The sequence below is a fragment of the Rhagoletis pomonella genome, unplaced genomic scaffold (genome assembly GCF_013731165.1).
Source record: "Rhagoletis pomonella isolate Grant_MI unplaced genomic scaffold, Rhpom_1.0 Rhpom_scaffold_00004, whole genome shotgun sequence".
NCBI lineage: Eukaryota > Metazoa > Arthropoda > Insecta > Diptera > Tephritidae > Rhagoletis > Rhagoletis pomonella.
Window position 1 is genome coordinate 37,215,973 of NW_023458558.1, and position 1,264 is coordinate 37,217,236.

General features: G+C 29.7%; 1 protein-coding gene across 1 annotated transcript; it reads left to right on the forward strand.

Annotated features, from left to right (window-relative positions):
• The first annotated feature begins 206 nt into the window (after nucleotides 1–206).
• LOC118737543 lies at nucleotides 207–789 on the forward strand. Its single transcript, XM_036468117.1, has 2 exons — nucleotides 207–502; nucleotides 568–789. The coding sequence occupies exons 1-2, from the start codon at nucleotides 302–304 to the stop codon at nucleotides 787–789; spliced, it is 423 nt and encodes a 140-aa protein (XP_036324010.1). The 5' UTR covers nucleotides 207–301.
• Nucleotides 790–1,264: the final 475 nt, after the last annotated feature.

Sequence of the window (1,264 nt, forward strand, 5' to 3'; positions counted from 1 at the left end):
AACATTATGTTTTACGAGGGATTCTCGTATCGCCAAAAAGTTAGAGAAAAGCTCGTAAACGATAAAACAAAAAAATATAATAGCCTCTTTGTAATAATTTGTCAGCACAAGAAAAAATTTTAATTTTGTTGACAATTTTTCTTCAATCACAATATTTTATAAGTAAGTAGTTTGTTAAATATTTAATTTAAGAAAATTATTAAGTATGTGATTTATTGGCAGACTGGTGCAAACGCAAAGGACGATCTACCACTTTCTTAAAAAAAAAACCGTGGACCCCTTAAACGAAAAAGTGAATCAGATGGATGCAAAAATTGGAGCTGTTTTGGAGCGGTTATTTTCAGAGGTGATTGCTTTAAGGAAAGAAAATGGTACCCTTCGAAACAATAAGAGACCAACCATTGCAGAGGGCGTCCTGCCAAGAAGCCCATTTAAGGAAAAGCATGCATTTATGGAATTTGAAAAAGACCTTGGGAGTTCAAGTGAAAAACAACAATTATTGGTAACTTAAAACATAAATTAACCATAATAAAATAATTTTTATTGCATTCTTTAAACGCTTTATAGGTTTCTGAACTCGAAGCTATAAATATTTTAAATGTAGATAAATGTTTAAGAACGTACTGGCGGAAAATTATTACAGATGAGGTAGCAGAACTTTTCTCGTGGAAGGGAACTGGTACCAAATGCAACGCTATTGGTTTGGCAACGACGGCGGCAATAAGAAGTACTGACTATAATATTATTTATTACCACTTTTTATTTAATTCAATTTTCCAAAAATTATAAATTCAGCTACTTTATAATATACATTAAACCCCTCTTATTTAATTGTTAATTTGGAAATAGATAGTTTGTTAATATTTATTTATCTGAAAATATCTTCACATATACAGTGCCGGAAAAAAATATTGGCACAGAGAATTTTTCGCCTTGAATGCAAAGTTTTTTATTCTGATTTCTTCTCTAATTGTTTTTTATAAAAATATAGTTAGTAAGAAGTTCTACTTTCAAATCAGATTTTTAGAAAAATTTTAAGTATGCAGTTTTATAGCCCATTTAATTTTAGTATAATAAAGTGCACACTTGAATAGCTAGAAAACCTCTTTGTTTTTTGACAATTTTTTATACGCAATTTCTTCCATACATAAAAAAAAAATGTCGCACATAATTTGCATGGAAGAAAGTGCGGGAAAAGATTGCCAAAAATCAACTCGGTTTTCTGGCAACTTCAAGCTTGCACTATGTTATACTAAAATATAAT